Source organism: Myxine glutinosa, chromosome 1, assembly GCF_964187855.1.
Source record: "Myxine glutinosa chromosome 1, kmMyxGlut1.1, whole genome shotgun sequence".
Classification (NCBI taxonomy): domain Eukaryota; kingdom Metazoa; phylum Chordata; class Myxini; order Myxiniformes; family Myxinidae; genus Myxine; species Myxine glutinosa.
The window spans coordinates 166,833,506-166,854,611 of record NC_136261.1 but is presented as its reverse complement, the minus strand read 5'-3'; the positions used below and the strand labels follow the sequence as shown (position 1 = coordinate 166,854,611).

Sequence of the window (21,106 nt, the reverse complement as noted above, 5' to 3'; positions counted from 1 at the left end):
AGCTCAAAAAAGTATGTTTAGGAGCATCCATGATTAAATCCATCAATATTAACAACCTTGTTAAAATTGTAGTTGTGTAGATTTATGCAATTCGGGGAATATTGCCCTAAAGTTACACTATATCCTGCAACTTTGCATTGTTAGCACCAACACTAATGACCTAAACTTTTCAATAGTAGAATTAAACTTTTAACTTTTGCAATAAAATACTGGCAGACTGATATAGCTAAGGTATTGATGCAAAAATAAACCGTAATAATAGTTAAATTGGCAAACATGCAATCTTTCTTTGTATTTACATGGGCAGTAATATAATTAATTAAAACTGTGAGCACTAATTATCCGGGGATCAAGACGCCCAACCCTGATTGGGCAAGTGCGCACCAGAGTCATTTGAATCGATCGAAGTTTGAACTGAATTGATTGAAAAATGTAGGAGAGATGTGTTTCAAAAGTTTTCATGCAATCCAATATGGCCACCTTGTCAAGTGACCTATGACATCATCCTTAGTATATACATCAAGTAAATTGGCATACCATAAGTGCTCTAAGTTTCAATTGAATCGATTGAAAAATGAAGACATTTCAAAAGTTTCATGAAATCCAATATGGCCACCATGTCATGTGACCTACGTCATACCAAGGATATGCATCAAGTGAAGTGGTATACCATATATGGTCAAAGTTTCAAGTTCCTACGATGAATGGTTTGACCTGTAAGTGGCCAACAAATGTCATGGAATCATAATAATAATAATAATCTTAGCAATTTCAATAGGGTACCTATGTTCCCCTAATTACAGCTCACATCCCATCAGCTTCTGGAATAATTAAAGTACCATGAAGGTTAGAATTGAGCAATGCAAGATAGAGGTCAAACCAAACTCGTGTCCATTATCACCGAATGTCCTTGTCAGTTATATCACTCGTGTAAAATACAGTGGTTCCCTCCAAATGTATTCGCCCACCTTTTATCTAATATATTCCATCTTACTAATGACAATCTCTTGTTTTTTTTCAGTTGATTGAAGAAGAGTTAACCACAAGACAGACTACGAAAGTTGGTGATGATTCTTCCCTTTTTAAAGTTGCCACATGAATAATTAGACAAACGATTAATTCTGCAGATATTGTTCTTAAAACGGACTCCGATAAGAAGACAAATCGAGTTGAAATGCGAGTTTGGAACTTAAACTGCTCCCTGCAAGTCACGGATATTTATCCGGGTCAAAAAGTTCAGAGAAAAAGGCACTGTCGCAAATCTCAACAGTAAGGGTGCTGGAGGACCAACACATTTGGGACGTCCTCAAGATGTAATATCTCCTGAGAACATTGACCTTGTTCGTGATTCAGTGGGATGAAGCCCGCAGAAATCTCTCAGGCATCGGAGTCAAGAGCTTTCATTATCACGTGAATCAGTGAGAGGAATTCTCATCTATGATGGGAAACTGTTTCCATACATAATTCAGATTAAACACAGACTGACTGTACTGACTGACTGACTTTCTGCCCATATGCAGAAAAGTGACAATGTGCTTGTGGTTCCAGACAAGATTTGACAAGATTTGAGGAAAGGCCAAACTTCCTTGACAATGTCTGGTTTTCTGATGAGGCCCATTTTCTTCTTAATGGGCAGATCAACTGCTAGAACTGCGTATACTGTGGATCGACACCCCAGCCCCCATCTAGTGCCCGACTGACCTCTCCACTGAGAATAATGCACTGCCTGGGTTTCAATCAGTAAACATGGAATCTTCGGCCCTTTCTGGCTTGAGGACGACACAGGCAAGACATTGACTGTCAAAATGTAACGTTACATCCATGTTCTTGGGAAGTGTTGGAGGGCCTTAGACAGCCACAGAGGGGTCACGAGAGAGAGAGAGAGAGAGAGAGAGAGAGAGAGAGAGAGAGAGAGAGAGAGAGAGAGAGAGAGAGAGAGAGAGAGAGAGAGAGAGAGAGAGAGAGAGAGAGAGAGAGAGAGAGAGAGAGAGAGACAGAGAGAGAGACAGAGAGAGAGAGAGAGAGAGAGAGAGAGAGAGAGAGAGAGAGAGAGAGAGAGAGAGACAGAGAGAGAGACAGAGAGAGAGACAGAGAGAGAGAGAGAGAGACAGAGACAGAGACAGAGACAGAGACAGAGAGAGAGAGAGAGAGAGAGAGAGAGAGAGAGAGAGAGAGAGAGAGAGAGAGAGAGAGAGAGAAACATTGGTTTCGATTGGATGGAGCCATTCCATCCTGTTGAAACTGCTGCAAAAAACATACATTCCCCGCACTTCAATTGATTCACTGAAATGACTCAACACGCACTTTGGTGACAGAGCCATCAGTCAAAGACTTGCTGTTGAATGGGCCCCACACTCATCTGATCTGTCATCACCATCTTTTGGACTATCTGAAGGACGACATCGACAGAGGAAGGCCACAATCCATTAAATAACTCATAGCACCAATTTATCGATAAATTAACTTAATTAATACTGCGGAATATGTCAAAAGTGATCAACCATCTTGCCTGTCAAATCCAAGTGTGCTTGCAGCACCGTGGCAAACATTTGGGGGCACGTCATTTATGCATGGTCGGTTCTGGCGATTCCAAGATAATATGTGCCAACAATTGTGTCATTCGAGTGATAAATGAGGATTTTATATTAAATAGTACGGGTTCTGGGGTTTTTTGGGTCACCCTGTGTCATGCGAAGAACTTGCACAGCTGTATCTGCAGACACAAATATTTTATCCAATTTTGGAATAAGGGATAACGATATGATTTTGAAGAATATGGTATGACTTGTGAAACAGTGGATGAATGTTATTTCTTTGCAATGACAATTCAACAAGAGTTGCGCAAAAGTGGAGCTATACACGATTCAATGCCTTCCACAATCTGCTAATTAGAATGTTAGAATGTACTGCAAAAATGTCCTGCTGGAAATTAATAGTTTTGGCTCAATTGCTAAATGTGGAAAGTTTTTGCTTTTATAATCCTCTTAATTGCCTTAGGAAAAACAAAATGCAATAAAAAGATGTGCCACAAAGATCTTACGCATTTATTTTCTGATCATCCTTGAAAGAAGTGAATGCATCATAACGTACGCGCGGGTTTCATAAAGGATTTCGGCTGAACATCAATAAGAAAAATGCATGTTTCGTGCGTGATAGCTGTGACAGCTGAGAAGGTTAATTGGACTTTGGCTTCCGCCTGACACCTGATTCGCCACAGTTTTTTAAGCTGAGAACATTATGAACCCTCCCTCCCCTACCTTCTCCATTTGATATTTTTCACAATTACACAACAGATATATGTTATTATAAAATATATTGAATAACTTTTGGTCTAATAATGCCACATTTGCCAGATTTGAGAGTTCTAAATATTTTTTATAACGACTCATGCAAATAATAAAGTGTATAATAACAAAGCAAATAATGCAAGAAAATCAAAGCAGGATATTAGAAAAACCCTCACAGTCATCAATAAGGATACATTGACAGCATTAATGAACGATGTATTGATTCAGTGCAGTAAATGATTGAAAATTGAATAAAATAAGATTCAAGTGGAGATTTGAGAAATATTTATTTTCCGTTGACGAGCAGGGGCGAGGAAAACAACCTCGGGGCCACCACCCCAACCCCACCCTTTCTCTCTTTTATAACTTTTTAAGGAACTTTCTTTAATGAAAAACAAAAAACTTGAAAAAGAAAACAAATGGTCACTTTTATTTAGCCGTATGATCGAAAATAAAGGAGATAGTGGGACGTTTGGACCAATCGAGTCAATTCGCACACTCGACTTGAACACTATTTCTCCATAAGATTGGAAAAAATATATGAGAAGATTGTGAATAATTTTTTTTGGACAAAGGGGAAACAATTTGTGAACCCATTTCTTTATAATGCATATTACTGGTTAATAATCATTTTCTGTAAAGTTTGAAACTGTACCATTAACAGTGGTAAATGGTGTTTCGTTTCCAGAGAGAAAGTCAGCAAGGAAAGCAAAATCAGCTTCTGGGTTTAAATGTAACGATGAGGAAATGAGGATGAGCCGATGAGAGGTTTCACTGTACTGTTAAAAAAAATTACAGGAGATGCTCGGGCCCCTCAACGGACCCCGGGCCCAAAAGCAGCGACCCCTCTACCCCCCGACACCCCCTCTCGACGCCCCTGTTGAGTATTTTGCTTTCCTTATAGCACGTGCATGCAATGCAATTCATTTACTTCTGTAAAGGTTTTCAAGTTATTCTTGGGCTGAGAGGTGGGAGGATGCAGGCAGGGGAAAAGTGGAAAGTGTATTATTGGGTAAAATGCCAGTGGCATAGCAAAGGCCCATTTATAGAAGGGTATGTGCCATGTGGCAAAGCAGAGAAAAGAAGGGACATTCCACAGCTTATAGAAAATGCCAAACAATACAAAATAAGGGGTATTCAAAAAATCTCGTGTGCATGCTGGACTACCCTTGTGTTCTTAGGAGGAACCAAGTAATGCTATAGAAAAGTTCATGTAAAGGGGTGCCAATTTAATTCATACAGCTGAATGAAGAAGTACTGTATATTTGCCAGATCTAGGGCATCCCTTTATATGAACTTTTCTAGAGCATTACTTGACTGACAGGCCACTTGTGTTAAGGCTGACAATTGTATGAAGGCTACTTTGGTAGAACGATGAATGTATGAGTACATCATAAAAGGATATAGGATGGGTAGGGTACATGGATGCATAAGTCCTGTAAACCATTACCGTGATAAAAAAAAAATCCTATATTTGCAGGTACATCACTTCCGCAGCCTCCAGCTTTGTAAGGCGTATCATTATTCTGTCATGATGTCAAATTAGTTGTCTCATCTGCAAGTACTCTCATGTGGAAATTAAATATACGATAGTAATTTTTACAGACCAAAACCACACATGCCAGTATCCTCGAAAAATCTCACTCATCACACAAGCAAAATGGTTTATGAATAATGCAGCCAGCATACTGCTTTGCATTAAAGAATTTAAATGACTTTGCAGCTAGCTGAAACTACAGAGGTTCTTTCTCTTCCTCCCAATTGCCAAGTTTTGCTGGCACAGAGGTGTCTCCACCACTGCTGAACAGCTATTCCATGGCACGTTTTCGTGCATGCACAATTTTATCAAATTTTAGAAATCAGAAATCAGGCTAAAGGAAAAAACATTTGAATATGCAAATTAAATAATAACAATCTGATTTATTCACAGCTCAATTAGTTCAACCTGGTAGGCAACCTCAGTGGTTACAGACCAGGAAAAATCCTACTGAAGCAAAGTGGCTACAACTCTTTCAATGAGCCATACACAAAATTATTAAATTTGTACTGGATATCTGCACAAGGCCTACTCTTGTGTGAAGTATAACATGGGAATTCTTTTTGCAACATCTATACTGCAGAATACATTGGCTTTACAGACGTTCTGAAGGACAGAATGCCCTGCCCTGTGCCCTGTGCTGGCCTTGCATACAAAGCCCTGTGCTGGCCTTGCATCTGAATGCAGTTTTAGTAAATTGGATTCTGCAAGGATTGTCATCTCAGACTAGACAGATCAGAGGAGAGTATGCAGCTGCTCAACTATTCTTCAACTAAATAACAACAAATAATAATAACAACAAACAACATCATCATATTCAATAAAAAGTAATGTGTACAATGTTAACATATAAACTTATTGTAATGCCCTGATATAAAAATATATATACTGTACATATATACTTATGATTGTTATAACATCATAGGCATCACAGAGTTATAATTTTAAAATAGAAGATCATGAAGACAGTGATTACTGCATTCGAGCAAAACGGTCATGCAGTTGCATTCTTTTCTGGTTTAATGAGCAACTTTCACAACAGCAGCATGTTATGTTTACCTTCCAATGGTGCCAGGATAACACGTGAGTGATCGTAGGCAATGACGTTGGCGTAACGGTTTTTCGGTTTATTCACATCCAGGTTTGAGTTGTCCCATGTAAACTGCTGTCCCGGATCGATAGACTGAGGTGATGAAAGGAAGAATTACGGGAGGTCAGGAAGTGAAAAGTGAAGTGGATTGCAATGAATGAGAAGAAGGAACTAATCCAACACATATTAAACCTCCATTTGGAAAGCCCAAGCAGGGAAATAACTGAATGTAAACCAATTTACAATACCAATTAAAAATAAACGTTACATTTTCCATTATTTCAATGAACATGGATCTGGCATTCCAACGTGAGACGCGGAAGGGAGAAATCTGTCTAAAAAAATAACGAAAAAGAGAAAAACAGAGGGAAAGAGAAAAAAAAGAGAAAAAAACAGAGGAGAGAGTAGAGATGAATGAAATTCATAAAACGGACACATTGAAAGTAACACGAGGTGAAGAATTTGTTGTTTTCGTTTTGTGGTGCAGAAACCAGCATACCAAAAACAAGATAGCAAAGTGCATGATTATTACATATCCAAAAGTGACTAAACATGAGTAATCTCAATCACTGATTAGTTCATCTTAACCATATACCTTCCATTATTGAAGAAGGTTCCTGGGAAGTGGGAATGTGAAACAATTGAGAGTGCCATACAACAAAAGCTAAAACGATATTTTGTCATGTATGTAAAATACAAAGGACCTGACTAGGTTTTGAAACAAAGTTCAAATTTCCCAAACTTTTGTCCTCTTTAACCCTTAGATTCTGGCGTCAAAAATCCTACATAAATGCAGCCATTGGGCCTCGGAGGCCCAACGGATGTATTCGTGTAATGTTTAAAAAAAAAAAATTTTTATAGATTTTTTTTCTTTAATATTCTTTTTCAATCCAAGTCGATGCTCATGGATGTGTATTTGCTCAGAAAATGTGAATCATTGATCCTATTAGTTGGAAGAATCCCATACAAGTAATGAATCCTTTTCTTGTTTTTTGAACAAGTTCAAAGTTGACGAGTAATGGGTGAATCATTTAAATCCTTGGCTTATTTTTAGCTATGTTTCTAATATCAACACTGAGCCTTATGACAGTCATAACTAGAACCGCACTTGGTACTTCTGCCAGTCTGAAGTTAATGTTTTGTATCCCACTGATAGGCCCGATTCAGACCTGAACCAAAATCGAGTACACTTGTTCCTGTCACCTAACAAACTCATCCACTAAGTTTTGTCATAAGTCATCACAAATTTTTAAAACATCATCGATCTATCTATCTTCTATATCTATATATATAAAAGAAAGTTTTTGTTTGTTTGTTTGTTTGTCGGCACGCGCTAATCTCCTGAACAGTGAAAGATAGGAGGAAACCTCTGAAACAAAAAATGTCGGGACGGGCCCTGGGAAGGTTATAGGCTAGGTGGCGAGGCCGGTCGAGGCCGCCTCGGCCGGGCTGACCCAATTTCGCAATTAAAAGCTGACCTGAATTATAGTAGTCAATCTTCTACGGCTGCGAGTAAAAGCTGAATTATAGTAGTCAATCTTCTACGGCCGTGAGTAAAAGCTGAATTATAGTAGTAAATTCATTCAAAAAGAACTAAAAATGTCGGGACAGGCCCCGGGAAGGTTATAGGCTAGGTGGCAAGGCCAGTCGAGGCCACCTCGGCCGCAGGCTGGGCCCATTTCGCAATTAAAAGCTGAGCTGAATTATAGTAGTCAATCTTCAACGGCCGTGAGTAAAAGCTGAATTATAGTAGTCAATCTTCTACGGCCGTGAGTAAAAGCTGAATTATAGTAGTAAATTCATTCAAAAAGAACAAAAAATGTTGGGACAGGCCCCGGGAAGGTTATAGGCTAGGTGGCAAGGCCAGTCGAGGCCACCTCGGCCGCAGGCTGGGCCCATTTCGCAATTAAAAGCTGAGCTGAATTATAGTAGTCAATCTTCAACGGCCGCGAGTAAAAGCTGAATTATAGTAGTCAATCTTCTACGGCCGTGCGTAAAAGCTGAATTATAGTAGTAAATTCATTCAAAAAGAACTAAAAATGTCGGGACAGGCCCCGGGAAGGTTATAGGCTAGGTGGCAAGGCCAGTCGAGGCCACCTCGGCCGCAGGCTGGGCCCATTTCGCAATTAAAAGCTGAGCTGAATTATAGGAGTCAATCTTCAACGGCCGCGAGTAAAAGCTGAATTATAGTAGTCAATCTTCTACGGCCGTGAGTAAAAGCTGAATTATAGTAGTAAATTCATTCAAAAAGAACAAAAAATGTTGGGGCGGGCCCCGGGAAGGTTATAGACTGGGTGGCGAGACCGGTCGAGGCCACCTCGGCCAGGCCGGGCCCATTTCACAATTAAAAGCTGAGCTGAATTATAGTAGTCAATTTTCTACGGCCGCGAGTAAATTCATTCAAAAGGAACCCGGGAAACGCCGGGTGCTTTCGGCTAGTCTACGATAAAAGAAAGCCGTTGGTCTGTCTGTCTGTGTCTGTGTGTTGCCATTTTTCTCAGAGATAGCTGAACGTATCTTCGTCAAACTTTCAGAGTTCATCAGTGAGCGCCTGGGAGTGTTTTAGGCAAAAATATATACATATATTTTGAAAAGAAAAGTTCGTTTTTTTGGATTTTTTTTTTAATCACTCGAAAGTGCCTAAGCCTTTTTGATTAATGACAGTTATATAAAAGTACACATTTGCTTAAATAAATACAAAATAATCACCAGACATTTGAACACAAATAGTAAAACAATTTTGGAAGCGGTTGTAGTTGTGGTAAGGCTTCTTCATCTTCTTCTTCCGGCATATCATCATACTTAACTCAGAAACGAGATGAACGGCACAATCAGAATCATTGGAATCTCCCGCGATGAAGCTATCTCTGAGGGCCTTTCACTCACTCACCGCAGGCAGGTAGGTGGTCTTTCTGTCTTCTACCGACTCCTCTCCGGCCTTGCTCCCCCAGCTCTCTCTGTGCTCTGTCCCCCAAATATTCCTACAGGTCGCACAAGATCTGCCAGCCACCCTCTGATGGTTAAACTGCCGAAATCTCGGCTCTCTGCTCACCTTCACTGTTTCATTCCTCTTTTCTCCCGCCTCTGGAACAAACTCCCACACTCACTTCAATCACACTCCTCCATCCAGGTCTTTAAAACAGCTGTTCACCACCATCTCTTATCTTCCCCCATCCAAAACCTTGATCTTTTCTACCCCCACTAATTCACCCCAGATCCACCTTGGTTGAAATTCCAACTTCTTTCCTGGAAGTCCTGGCAGTGTCCATATGTTTTATACCTCTCCCACCCCCCCCCCTTCCCATGCCTCCCCCCCAAAGCCCTCTCCCTCCCACAGTTCTCTCGATGTCTCCATGTCTCTCGGTCCCTGCTCTCAAATGGTGTGTTTGTGTCCTTCCCCCTCTCTCCCCATCTTGTCTACCGCTCCCGATGTTATTTGTTTTATGTGTCTGTTTGTCTTTCTGTGTGATTAATGTTCGCTCTTTCACGAGCCTCGATCTTGTATACAAAATAAAAAAAAACAAAAAAAAATATCACCAGCAGATATTCAACAAAAAGGTAAAGAGATGATTTGACATTTGTGATGGATTCTGATTTGGATGTAATAGCTTTTCCATTATATTTTCCCTCATTTCAAATATGTTAATGTTTTTTTCGCTTGAGCAACGCCGGGTACTCCAGCTATAAACGCTTTTGTACTTTACTTGGGGTACATATACAAATACAACTTTGTCTGGGGGGTAACATAGGCTATGTGGCCGCAGCCTCATTTGGGGGTGTGGGGGACCGGGAGAGGGGCGTAAATTCTCCATGTAAATGTGTACCGTGTCGCGCCACCTGGTGATGGTGGCAGAGGGTATTACAATTTCCTTTTTTTACCTGAGTAACACCGAGGTTATGAGGCACTCTTCGGGAAAATTTTCCTCCTTCCCTTCCCCCCCTTCCCCCCCTCCCCCAAAATGGAGGCGCCTGTCAAAGCCACCCCCCCCCCCCCAAAGTATATATTTCCCCTCACTCTCCCCTCACCTCCCCTCCCCCTTCCACAGCCCCCACTCCTTTCCTCACCCCTTCCTCTCCTGCCTCCACCCCACTCACACCCCCTGTCGATGCCGGGTACTCCTGCTATTGCGATATATAGTTTTGGCCACATCACTCAATGGTGAAGAATCACTCGAAAAATTATTATCAGATCTGGATCCGGATTCACATTTTCACTAAAATCGAACCTAATTGTCCTCATCACATACCGAACCTGTCCACATAGTTTTGTCTGAATCCATCCATCACGTTTTGAGATATCGTTCTATGTGTCGGTTTTCGCCCTATCCCTCAATGGTGAAGACTCACTTAAAAAAATAAATAATTATCATATCCGAAACCATATTCAGATCTTCACCAAAATCGAATCGATTCTTCCATGTCACACACCCATCCTCACCACCAAATTTCAGCTGAATCCATAATTTTTTTTGGAGATATCCTGTTCACAGAGAGACAAACAAACAGACATACAGGGGTAAAAAACATAACCTCTGCCCACCTTAGGTGGCGGAGGTAAAAATGTGAGATACATTTATAAATGTAAACCAAAAGGACTTGATATGGTGTTGGAGAAGAAAAGCAAAGAAGCCAGGTTAGAAATTAATGAAACAAAAATGAAATTGTCAATTATGTTGTACACCTACTTGGTGTATGTTTGAATTTACATCACATTGAAGTTAATATCTGATTGGTGCAAAGCGTGCATGAAGAAAACCAGCAAACTGTGACCTTTAATGAAGGCCACAAGGAAAATGCTGTGGTGAGAAACAATGACAACTTTGACAGTATGGTTGAAATATAATTGCAATATAACTGTAACCTCCTGAAAGTGAGAAAATACAGACATCATTATATTCCTATTCATTTCAGTTGGGATTCATCGGAAAAATGGTTTCCCTACATAACTACAGAGTGCAGTATGGCAAGATTTGACTTCACCACCCCTGCCCGGGTGAGCATCATTATCTCCAATTATAGCTTCCACGTATCTTCAAGATTTGAAAAAATTGCTTTTATCAGTGTCAACATAACAGAAACAGCCGTTGCTATGGGCCTACTATGTGGACTACTACTACTATGGACTACGTTGCTTAACGATGATGCAGAATTGGTCTTTATGAAATCACATGATATGAAAGACCGAAAAAAAATTGTCATCTCTTTGATAACATATTAGTGTGTGGTTCTCCTGCAAATCCTGCTAATCTGTGGTGAACATTCAAAGAATGCATGGATTAATTCATTTGAAGAACTATTTTCTCACTATCTTGCAACTTTAGAACCTGTTTTATTAATCTTTGTTCAAAAGTATAAATAGTTCTTCCGAACAGTTTTCTGGAATGTTTCTTCCAAATAATATCAGTAGTTCCTTAGAAGAAGCTCAAAATATCCAAGATGGAGTGTACAATTCCACACATTAAGCTGCGAAAATAGCAAACCGCATTCCATTATTTAATCATGAGCAAATTTCTGGGTGTTGTTATGGCTGCAGGTGATGATGCTGAATGCAACTAAACATTGTTATTGATCAAGTCCCCAGACAATTGTGGAAAACATTTTGTGTTTCATACTATTTTAAACAAGATCCAAGTGCTACACGACATAATTTTAGCAGTTGTGCCTACAGGACGTGAGGCAGAAAGCCTGGAAGGAGGAAGGGCATGCCACAGCTGGCTTAAAATCATCATTCCCACATCCAATGCATTTGTGTGCAGAATCAAAGACCAGACCACTTTAGCAGATCTCATTAGATGTACTAAATTCATCATGTGGAATGAAATTTTGCCAATAAACCATCTGCATATTGAATGCATTAATAAAATAATGCAGCACTTGCGGCATGGCGTACTTCCATTTGTACTCCCGCCTCGGAGTAATGCATTCACTCGTGTCCGTGTGTGTGTGTGTCCGTGTGTTTGTGAACAAGATATCTGGAAAAGTTCTGAACGGATCTGGATGAAAGTTGGTGGGATGATTGCTCTTGGGATAAGGAAGAATTGATTAGTTTTTGGTGAAGCTCAGGATATTATTCCCGATCCAGGAATTTTTTGAAGGATTTTTTTTACCATTGGAAGATAGGGCTCTTTTTCTTTTAACATTATCTTCTATATATTCTATATTTAACATTGTGATATGAAAATAGTTTTCATTTTTGTTGAAAATGTAGTTTAAACTCGTGGTTATGCGTTAGAGCGGTGTATTTTTTTTTAGCAGCGTCATCTTCCTTGCGCATCGTAAGAGCGTGACCAAGGGTTGGCGTCAGGAAGGGCATCCGGCCATAAAAACATTGCCTCAAACAGGGAACCATGATTGTCATGGGGCCCGCAAGGCTAACCCCCGCTCCAGCGGGGAAAAATGGCCTTAAAACGATCATTCATTCATTCATTCATTCATTCATCTTCAATGTTCATTTTTTTTTCTTCTAATAAAGACATATTTTAGTCATTTTTAAACCACCAAAGTGTGTATTAGGTTTCCCCGTTATATAAAATGTATCAATTGATACGTATAATGCTTTAAAACTGTTTTTTTAAATTTTTTTATTTTACCTCAGAAGAGATATCAACATTTAGCTCAGCGAATGTCATTCGCGGTGTCAGTATTTGATGAACTTATAAAGACTTAGTTCCAGATTTGTCAATGGCTGAGGTATATTAACAAACGAATAAAACAGATTTGGCAAAATTCCAACTTTTTAAAAAAAAGATCGCATATTCACCCAGGGTTGTGGCGGCTGAAGAAGAAGAAACCTCACATGGGCTTCCCAGACCAAATAAATAATTCTGGTTCTGGCTCTGCGATTTTCAGGTTTATTACTCCCGCCAGAGAGTAACGCATTCGATCGTGTCCGTCCGTGTGTGTGTGTGTTCGTATGTTCGTGAACAAGATATCTGGAAAAGTTCTGAACGGATTTGGATGAAAGTTGGTGGGATGATTGCCCTTGGGATAAGGAAGAATTGATTAGTTTTTGGTGAAGCTCAGGATATTATTCCGGATCCAGGAATTTTTTTTGGAAATTTTTTTGGGAAAGATTTTTGCTGTTTTACTGCATTAAAGCTTTTATTCTTATTCTTAAATGATGTTTTTCTCCTCTAATTCCGAGATATATCAAAATAAATTCTCTGACAGTTAGGGCTTACTTTCTTTTTCATTTATTGTTTTGGGGAGAGGGGATGTTAAATAAAACGTATTATTCCAACTAAACCCACGGCGGGAGTATGCGCTCTACTGAGTGGCGTTCTAGTATGTCTGTGTTTTTCTCTTTGGGTGAGACACCCACAAAATCCTTCCTGTTGTGTAGCATGTAAGTTCGTCATGGAAGTTGCATTAAAAGAAGCCCCTTTAAGAGCCATCTTATAGAGATGCATGTATACATTTACAGAAATGTGAGAATACTCCCTAAATAAGTTTAATTCCTTAAATTATATATCTTTAAATTCAGAAATGGACACCATGAAACAGTTCATACAACACATCCCCATGTTGTGATTATTTGGTCCTTATTTGGTATCAGATCTTCAGAATCTCATTGACAAAGTATTCGCCCATTTGGACAAAAGACGAACCCCGACCATCTATCTCTTCCATGAGCCTCGACATTGTATAGAAAAAAAGAAAGTAAAAAAAGAACACATTCTGATCTATATCCCTATTTTCTAGCTGACAGGTCAATATTGAGACAATTGAATGAAAATGTTATTAATTGCCTGTGTATAGAAAACCTCCCTGGAGTTTCAAAGGTTTCAATGAGTGTAGAGACACTGTTGGCAATGTTGAATATTACTGAAGAATTCCTGAAGAATATTTTAACTCGTTTAATCCTTCTGACATGCCACCTCAAAAGCGGGAGTTCAAAGTAAATGATGTTGCCATGCTTCTATGAAACCTCCATGCTGGACCAAAATAAGGTAAAATAAACAAGCATTCTGAGTATTGCGCTGCAATACATGTCCCCTACCAAAGTTCAAAGTGCCATAACTTTGTCAAAGATGATCGAAACGTCGTGAAGTTCGAACTTGACCTGTAACTTATCATGAGGAAACCATGCGCCAAGTTTGAAATCATTAGCATTAAGCGTTTAGCAAAAAAGTCTGGAAAACTGTTCTTTGCGTGACGGACTGACGGACTGACGGACGGCGTGCAAACCTATAGTCCCCTCCGGTGTACACCGGTAGGGGACTAATAACACCAGAGTGTGACTGAGAGCCCCAGGAATCAGGAAGAATGAGTGTGAAGTCGTTACAAGGAGCAGCAAAGGCATGACTGTCTTTCTCCTAAGGATACCATTCCTTCTATACGATTCTGAGTTTTCATTTACCTTGATACATTTAAGGGAAAACTTCAATGTATCAATGTTTGTCTGTGTGTTGTACCATCCTTCAAACAGTGATGTGATGACTCCCTCTACATATCTCTCAGACAACATGGACCAACTTTTAACCACTCGTCCCAACTCTCTCTTCCTCATATGTGGTGATTTCAATTGTCATCATGCAACTTGGCTGGGTGTTTGTACCTCTCTCACTAGCCATGGCACTTCAGCAAAGGCCTTCTGTGATTCCATGGGACGGACTCGATCTGTGAATTTTCCAACCCGGATTTTTCCCAATGGCAAATCCTCCCTAGACAAACATCCCTGTAAAATGATTTTTGCTCTTCCTCTGTTCCAAATGGCTCATCTGATCATATGCTTGTGAAACTCAACATCTCTCTGACGAGTCTCAGATCACTGCCTCAGCGTCGGAGAGTCTGGATATTTACAGCAGTCTCTCATTTCAGGACTGGTCAACTATGTCGATCACCCCTGATATGAACTCAGACAGGGAATTCTTCCACAGAAACCTGCTTGCTTATGAAGAGATTCATTCTCACTCCTGTTATATTACCCTAACCTGCTTCCCAACCATGGTACACTAAATCTTGTGGTGAAGCAGATGCTCTGAAACAATTTGCTTTCTTTTCCTGCAAAGCAAACCCAACCGGAGGTATTCTCAGATCATTCCACAAAGCTCACAACCAGTGAGTATGCACTCTTAGGAGAGCCAGAAACAGCATCTCTTCGACCTCAAGATTGAACCTTCAAACTTATATCCCTCCTGTAAAACATGAAGAGCAATGCTCCATCAAATTGTGGATGAAAACGTTGTAAATGGTGAGAAGCTCAGTTGTGTCAAGGAAGGACTTCACACGACGGAGGATGCCTATTCGGTGACTGGCTTTGTAAGCGAACTTGGAAATGTGGCTTTCCCAGGAAAGATCATGGCAAATAGTGAGACCCAAAAGCTTGAGTGACAAAACCTCCTTGAGAGGATTGTTGAGAAAGTATATGCGAGGGTTTTCTAGACGGTCTTTTCGAAGAGACATAGTGAGAGTGTGAGATTTGTCAGGATAGAAAGATATGTTCACTTGTTTGACCAGTTTATGATTTTATCCAGGTCTGCAGAGAGTGAAGAGGCTGCAGCCTGCCAATCTGAGGGATGAGGTATGGAGTGGCAGAGGGTGGAGTCATCAGCAAAAATATATAGAGAGGATTTTCCAGAAAGTCTGAGAAATCATCAATGATTATTAGAAAAATCACAGGGCCCAGAACACTGCCTTGGGGAACTCCAGCCTGGGTAGGAAGAGGAGATGAGAGAATTCTATTTAGAGCAGCACGTTGACGACAACAGAAGAGGAAGTCTGCAAGCCATGCATGGAGATTTCAATGGATGCCATAAGAGGAGAGCTTGGAGAGCAGAGCGGGGTGCCAGACAGGATTGAAGGAATGAGATATGTCAACGGAGATGGCTCTGATTTGCTGTCTGGTGTTGAGGACCTCCATCCATTGTTGAGACAGCAGAAGCAGCATGTCCAGAGTAGAGTGACCTGGTCTGAAACCAAATTGATGATCAGAGATCAAGCCATTGGAGAAGAGGAAAGATTTCATATCCGAAGCAATGATGGATTCCATGACTTTGCTGATAATTGGAAGCAGGGTGATTGGTCTGTAGTTGCAAGGATCTGTTTTTGCACCTTTTTTGAGCAAAGCGGTGATGTTGGCTGCTTTCCAAGCTGATGACAGAAGACCTTCAGCAAAAGAGAGGGTGTAGAGAACAGAGAGAGGGTGAGATAGAGCGGCAGAGCAGGATTTTAGGACCCGTGAGCTGATGCCGTCTGGTCCAGTTGCAGAATCAGAGTCGATGTTTGATGGAAACCTCTCCACCTTATCAGGAGAGAAGGACACAGAGTTCAGGAGCAGCTGGGTTCGACTGGGTAAGGTGGGTACAGAGAGCGATGGGTTTGGGACAGATTTGGAGGCAAACACAGAGTTGAGGCACTTGGCTTTTTCAGGTGCTTTGTCAGCTTTGTAGCTGTTTGAGGTAATGGAGGGGATGGAGGGGGAACAAACACCAGAAACAGATTTGAGAAGATGCCACCAGGATTTGGAGGAGAGAGACAGGATTGAAAGTTCAGTCTTGAGAGTAGAGAGATATTGTTTCCTGGCTCTCCTGAGGGTAGACACACTTGTTCTGGGCTTTGTGAAAGGAAATGAGATTGCCTTTCGTTGGATTTGCCTTCCAGGAGGCGAAGGCAAGTTGTTTCAGGGCAACTGCCTCACCACAAGATTCAGTGTACCATGGACGGGAGGAAGGGTATGACAACTGAAGATGAAATGGGAAAAATCTGTGCATGAGAGAGAGAACATTTCTTTGGAAAAATTCCGAGGATGAGTTGATGTCAGAGACAGTGGAAATGGGAGACCAGTCCAGATGTTTGATGGCCGCTTGCAGACCATGCCAGTCAGCCTGAGTGAAATGCCAGACTCGTCGACGCTGAGGAGGCTCTCTGAGAATGTCCAGAGAGATGTCCACTTTAAGAAGCACATGATCAGATGAACCGATTGGAGCAGAAGAAGAGCAGCAGACATTTGCAGGGAAGTTTGTCATAATCAAGTCTAGAAGAGAAGATGCTCCGTTGATTGAGATCTGGGTCGGGTAAACGACAGATTGTGTCAGTCCCAATGAGTCACATAAGCCCTTTGCTTTTAAGCTCGTCTAGCACTGGCAGGAATGCATGGAATGTTCTGGAGATTTTGTAAAAAAGTAATGCGGTATGTCCAGATACTATTGACAATATCAGTTTTCTTACATGTACCTCTGTTTTACTGTATAATCAATGTGCTCATGATTTTCAGTAGGGCCCTCGTACAAAGTTTTGCTCTTGTGTGTTTCATCCGCTTTCATTGCCGGTTTCCTGGTTGTGGTTGCTACTCCTGCTTCTCTGAGTGATCTGCTTCAAAAAAGCGAAATTTCTGATTCGTCTGTGCTTGCTGCCATCGATCTTTTTGTTCCTCCCTTTGTTTCTATTGTTCATGGTATTGAGTATGCTCACTCCTGTGTATTTTTGTGCTTATTCTATTTATTTCGACCCTGCATCTCAGGCTCAGTGAGCGTTGTGGACCTACCAATATTTTTTTTCAAACTGTTTCCCAGACCGACTCACCATGTCTCCATCCTTTCTGCCCCATTATTGACCACACTCATTTTAATTGCTTCCTTATACCTGCAGTTTAATAAAAATTGAAAACAACAAAAATATTTTTCCTCTTCTCCATTCTTCTTCTTATTCCTCCCACATCACTCCATCAATTTAGGCCTTTGAAAATGGTAATTTAAAATGTTCAATCTTCCGACATATACTTGCTTCCAAATACCTTTCTCCCAGTCTACTTTCCACTCTCTTATTCTTCATCCCTGAATGACTCATAAACTCGTGCCTCATCCAACATTGTGTTCATATTGTGCATTTTTAAATTTTGCCTTAAATAATCATTGCCATCCTAATACTGATGTATGTCTTCCTTTCTCTGCCCTTAGAATCATTAAATCCAATCCTTGTAGTACTGTGTGTGGGGACTATGGTGACAAACTCCCTCACCTTCCCCTACGTCATCTTCCCAACCGGGTTCCCCTACACCCGATCTAGGCACCCCCACGCTTGCTCGGTATCCCCCCAATTACGTGTCCATCCAACCCATGCCCCTCCCCCTCCTTGTTTCCTTCACATCCATCCTCCTTCCTTGCTGTATAAGTGTGCATATCGACTCTTCCTTCAATTATGTTGCTAAAATTTCCATCAATAATGTTTCTAAAATCTAATTTTAAACACAAATAAAAATAAAACAAAATAATAGTGATAATAATGATAATTCTGACAACACCAGCAACAACAAGAATACGAATACGAAGAGGGGGAACAATAATAATAATAAGAAGAAGAAGAATAAGAAGAAGAAGAAGAAGAGGTGGCGGATTGTGGTTTTGTGGTTGCATGGGGAAAACTGCTGAGAGTTAAATTGAAATGGGCAGTGTGTGCAAGGTGGCATCTAATAAACAATTATGGAAATTAAAGACACCATCATATCATTTGCAAGAGTATAATATTTGGGCTGATACCTTGATTTGAGTATTTTGTGCATATGTTAATTGTAGGCGTTATTTTACAATGTAAAAACGGGACTAAATTGATTAAGAACTTGATAACGTCTGACGACTGAATAATGAACTTTTTTGAAGACAACTACCTTGGCGTGTCCAAAGGGTTAATGTCATAAGCTCCAAAACAAGGTCTGGCAATAATAATAACAATGATGATTGATGATGATGATAACCCTCAAAATTGATAGAATCAAGTTTTCAAAATTGCAATAAAGAGGTAACACAATGAGGAAACAGAGGAAATGGCAAATTCGTTTTTGTACGCTGTCCTATGAGTGACACATCCTGCATTTGGAAGGAAGAAAAAGCCATGTTGAAGTGAGCAAATTAGGAGCGAAAGCTTTCACAGGTCATGACCTGTGCTCAGGCAGGGAATATTTCTTTCAGGGAGGAAAAGTGCATTAGGAGGAGGAAAAGATTGGTGAGAGGGACCGGCAAGAGGTGTTGTTGTGAAACAAAAGAATGGAGTGCCTTGCAATGGAAACACAATTGGTTGTGGCCATGGTCTCACATTGTCTACAATCTCCAATTCCACACACAAAAAAAAAGAATTCGATTGTGAAGCCTATATTTTACCACACTATAATAGTGCATCTACATATACAGTCACGTGAAAAAGTAAGTACACCCCATGTAAAGTTTAGACTTTTTCAACATATTTCAACATACAGCTATTTGATCTTCATTTCAACAATATTGATAGATAAAGGTGATATAATATAACAAATATCATGAAACATTTACATTTTGTAGTCCATTGTATAATTTAAATAAACATAAATGCAAATTTCGCATGTGGAAAAAGTAAGTACACCCTTGGCTCTAATAGGTGGTATTGCCCCGTTTGGCAGAAACAACCTCAAGTAGGCGTTTATTATAACTGTCGACCAGTCTCTGACATCGACTGGGAGAAATTTTTGCCCACTCCTCCATGCAGAATTCTTTCAGCTGTGCGATGTTTGAGGGGTTTCTTGCATGCACAGCTCGTTTCAAATCCCCCCACAACATCCTGATGGGATTTAGATCCGGGCTTTGACTTGGCCATTCCAGAACCCTCCATTTCTTTCTTTTCAGCCATTCCTTGGTGGATTTGCTGGTATCTTTAGGGTCATTGTCATGTTGCAAGGTCCACCTTCGGTTGAGCTTCAACTTTCCGACAGATGGCCTCACATTATCCTCAAGCACCCTCTGGTACAATGAAGAATTCATAGTGGATTCTATGATGGTGAGCTGCCCAGGCCCTGATGCAGCAAAGCTGCCCCAAACCATAATATTTCCACCACCATGCTTTACAGTTGGTATCAGGTTCTTGTGGTCAAATGCTGTCTTTGGTTTTCGCCAAACATGCCTCCTGGTACTGTGGCCAAATAGCTCTACCTTTGACTCATCTGTCCAGAGCACAATGTTCCAGATGTGCTGGTCTTTGCCAAGGTGTTCATTCGCAATTTAGTCTTGCCCTGATGTTCTTTCTGGACAGCAAAGGTTTCCTCCTGGCACACCTCCCATGTAGATCAAATTTGTGCAGCCTCTTTCTAATGGTAGACTCGTGCACTTTGACATCAACAGTGGCAAGAGCTACCTGTAGGTCCCGTGATGACATTCTGGGGTTCTTAGAGACTTCTTTCAGCATCTTGCGGTCTGCTCTCGGGCTGAACTTGCTGGGGCAGCCTGGCTGAAACAGGTTGGCAGTTGTTTGGAATCTTCTCCACTTGTAGATGATCTTCCGGACAGTCGAATGATTGATTTCAAATTGTTTGGATATCTTTTAAAATCCCTTCCCAGACTCGAAGGCATCTATAACGTTCTTTCTGAAGGCCTCAGGGAGCTCTTTTGATCTAGGCATGGTGACGCCGCACACTTCAACAACAAAGAGCAAACCAAACTAAATGTCTGAGGTTTCTAAATAAGACAGGTTCCTCCAAGATCCTCTCTAATGATGTTCTAAGCATTTGCACCTGAGCTGGTGCACCTGATTCTAATTTTAGGTATTTTAAGTAGTGATAAATGTAGGGTGTACTTACTTTTTCCACATGCGAAATTTGCATTTTTGTGTATTTAAATTATACAATGGACTACAAAATGTAAATGTTCCATGATATTTGTTATATTATATCACCTTTATCTATCAATATTGTTGAAATGAAGATCAAATAGCTGTATGTTGAAATATGTTGAAAAAGTCAAAACTTTACATGGGGTGTACTTACTTTTTCACGTGACTGTAATAATACAATGAGAAAATATTACAAAATTTATATCATGCCAAATCACCCTTTTTAGATAACCAAATAAACCAACATCGTCATCATCATCCGCATATATGTATATATATATATATATATATATATATATATATATATATATATATATATATATATATATATATATATACATACATATATATATATATATATATATATATATATATATATATATACATACATATATATATATATATATATATATATATATATATATATATATATATATCTATATATATATATATATATACACACACACACACACACACACACACACACACACACACACACTAGCAAAAGTACCCGGCGTTGCTGTTTAACAATGAGTCGCTTCATCATGGGAATATGATATATGCAACCTGGGTTCTGCATCGAGAGGGAATTTATCATCTTCATCTAGACTAGAGGGAAAC

At 40.2% G+C, this 21,106-nt stretch overlaps 1 protein-coding gene across 8 annotated transcripts in view; it reads right to left on the bottom strand.

Annotated features, from left to right (window-relative positions):
• The window catches only part of PTPRD (protein tyrosine phosphatase receptor type D), a 502,851-nt gene that overhangs the window by 65,760 nt on the left and 415,985 nt on the right, over nucleotides 1-21,106 (bottom strand). For all 8 annotated transcript variants that reach the window (XM_078779585.1, XM_068121669.2, XM_068121656.2 and 5 more), the window contains exon 24: nucleotides 5,884-6,007. In XM_078779585.1, the coding sequence (XP_078635711.1) occupies nucleotides 5,884-6,007 (124 nt within the window). The remainder of the gene's footprint in view (nucleotides 1-5,883; nucleotides 6,008-21,106) is intronic.